The 2,500-nt window shown below is 40.7% G+C and overlaps 1 protein-coding gene across 1 annotated transcript in view; it reads right to left on the bottom strand.

Moving 5' to 3' along the window:
* LOC122259556 (zwei Ig domain protein zig-8) overlaps positions 1-2,500 on the bottom strand; it is a 256,039-nt gene that overhangs the window by 24,563 nt on the left and 228,976 nt on the right. The window contains exon 6 of the mRNA XM_086532813.1: positions 301-473. Coding sequence (XP_086388939.1) covers positions 301-473 — 173 coding nt within the window. The remainder of the gene's footprint in view (positions 1-300; positions 474-2,500) is intronic.

The raw sequence follows: 2,500 nt of genomic DNA, 5'->3' as shown, positions 1-2,500 counted from the left end.
AAAAAACATTACCTTACTCACACTTAAAAAAAATAATAATAATAAATAAAAAACGTAGGTCATATGCCAAAAAACAAACAAACTTATAAATAAAAAAAGGTCATATGCTGGGGGAAAAAAACATTACCTCACCCACCCTTAAAAAAGAAAAAAAAAAAAAAAAAAAAAAAAAAAAACAGCCCTTCACAAGCTAATCTCGACCAAGACACCACCGCTTCTCCAAGAATCCTAATCAATGAATCAATCAATGCTATCCATACCTGGACACCCGAATCCAACGACAGCGCTAAATAAACCTACCTGGATGGAGACGCCACCTCTCGGAGAGTCGTAATCAATATTTTCCGTACCGTGAAACCAAAGGACGTGAGCCGGAGCTTGCTGAAGAGGATGCAGAACCAGGCACGTGATGGACAGGACACTTCCAGCTTGGATGTGGCGTTCAGTAAGGCCCTCAATCATCACCACAGGCGCTGTCGGAAGGAGATACGGGATGTTAATAAAACAAATAGATGAATAAAAAAAAGTATAAAAATAAGTAGATAATGATAATGATAATAATAATAATAATAATAATAATGATAATAATAATGATTAAAGATAAAAATAAAGAAAATAAAAACAAATTTCAAAAAAAGAATATATATATATATGTATGTTGTGAGTGTTACCGTTTTGGGCTGTTCGGAAAGAGATTTTTTTTCTCTTTTCTATTCTGATATATGTATATTTTTTACTCTCTCTCTCTTTTTAACAAATGTAAGAATGGTTTGATATTCTTTTTCGTTTCGTCATCTATATTTTAAAGCTTTATTATTGATGTTTTGTTTAACTCTTTGAATGTATCTTTCACATATCATTTGCATATTCTTCGTGTATTAAAGACACGTGATTAAATTTTAACCTGAGGTCATTTCACACATCGAATGCCGGAAATTACTACGTGCGTCTCAATCAAGTAAATCTGTCTTTGATTGCTATTTGCTTCTCTTCCATTTTAAGCAGAAAAAAAGCAGAAAGATATAAATAAAAACAATAAGCAGTCGTAATTGTCAGGTGTTTTTGCAGACTTGTAAAAAAAAAAATTATATTTGACATTCGAGTAATGAAATTTTAAAAAACTACAATGTAGTGACCAAAGTGTATACAATCATTTCATTGAGAGAAAGCGAGAAAGAGTGAGAGAGAGAGAGAAAGAGAGCGAGAGAAAGAAAAAGATAGATAGGTAGAGAGAGATAGGAAGGGATAGAGAGTATGAGAGAAAAAGAAAGAGAAAGATCGATAGAGAAAGAAAGAGAAAGATCGATAAATAAAGAAAAAATATGTGGATAAAGAGAGAGAGAGAGAGGGAGAAAGAGATAGATAGATAGAGAGAGAGAGAGAGAGAGAGAAAGACAAAGATAGATAGGTAGAGAGAGAGAGAAAGAGATAGATAGATAGATAGAGATAGATAGATAGAGAGAGAGAAAGAGAAAGATAGATAGGTAGAGAGAGAGAGAGAAAGAGATAGATAGATAGAGATAGATAGATAGAGAGAGAGAGAAAGAGGTAGATAGATAGAGAGAGAGAAAGAGATAGATAGATAGATAGAGAGAGAGAGAGAGAGAGAGAGAGAGAGAATATAAGAATATAAGAAACATATCGAGAATCTGTGACTTATCCTGTGCCTGTGCGTGACGTGTCCTTTGAATGTGTGTGAAAGGCCGGATAAGGGGGAGGAGGAGGAAGAGGAGAAGGAGGAGGAGGAGAAGGAGGAGGAGGAGAAGAAGGAGGAGGAGGAGGAGGAGGAGAAGAAGAGGAAGAAGGAGAGGAGGAGGAGGAGGAGAAGGAGGAGGAGGAAGAGAAGAAGGAGGAGGTGGAGGAGGAGGAGAAGAAGGAGGAGGAGGAGAAGAAGGAGGAGGAGAAGGAGTAGAAGAGGGAGGAAGAGGAGGAGGAGGAGAAGGAGGAGGAGAAGGAGGAGGAGGAGAAGGAGGAGAAGAAGGAGGAGGAGGAGAAGGAGGAGGAAAAGAAGGAGGAGGAGGAGGAGGAGAAGAAGGAGGAGGAGGAGGAGAAGGAGAAGGAGGAGGAGGAGGAGGAGGAGGAGGAGAAGAAGGAGGAGAAGGAGGAGGAGGAGGAGGAGGGGAAGAAGGAGGAAGAGGAGGAGGAGGAGAAGGAGGAGAAGAAGGAGGAGGAGAAGAAGGAGGAGAAGGAGGAGGAGGAGTTGGAGAAGGAGGAGAAAGAGGAGAAGCAGGAGGAGAAGAAGAAGGAGGAGGAAGAGGAGGAGGAGCAGGAGGAGAAGAAGGAGGAGGAAGAGGAGGAGGAGGAGGAGGAGGAGGAGAAGAAGAAGAGGAAGAAGGAGAGGAGGAGGAGGAGGAGGAGGAGGAGGAAGAGAAGAAGGAGGAGGAGAAGAAGGAGGAGGAGAAGAAGGACGAGGAGGAGAAGAAGAAGGAGGAGGAGAAGAAGAAGGAGGAGGAAGAGAAGAAGGAGGAGGAGGAGGAGGAGGAGGAGGAGAAGAGGAAGA

This window comes from Penaeus japonicus, unplaced genomic scaffold (assembly GCF_977035675.1).
Source record: "Penaeus japonicus unplaced genomic scaffold, GWHDUDI00000001_assembly GWHDUDI00000038, whole genome shotgun sequence".
NCBI classification, from domain to species: Eukaryota; Metazoa; Arthropoda; class Malacostraca; order Decapoda; family Penaeidae; genus Penaeus; species Penaeus japonicus.
This window is presented reverse-complemented; position numbering and strand designations above follow the sequence as displayed.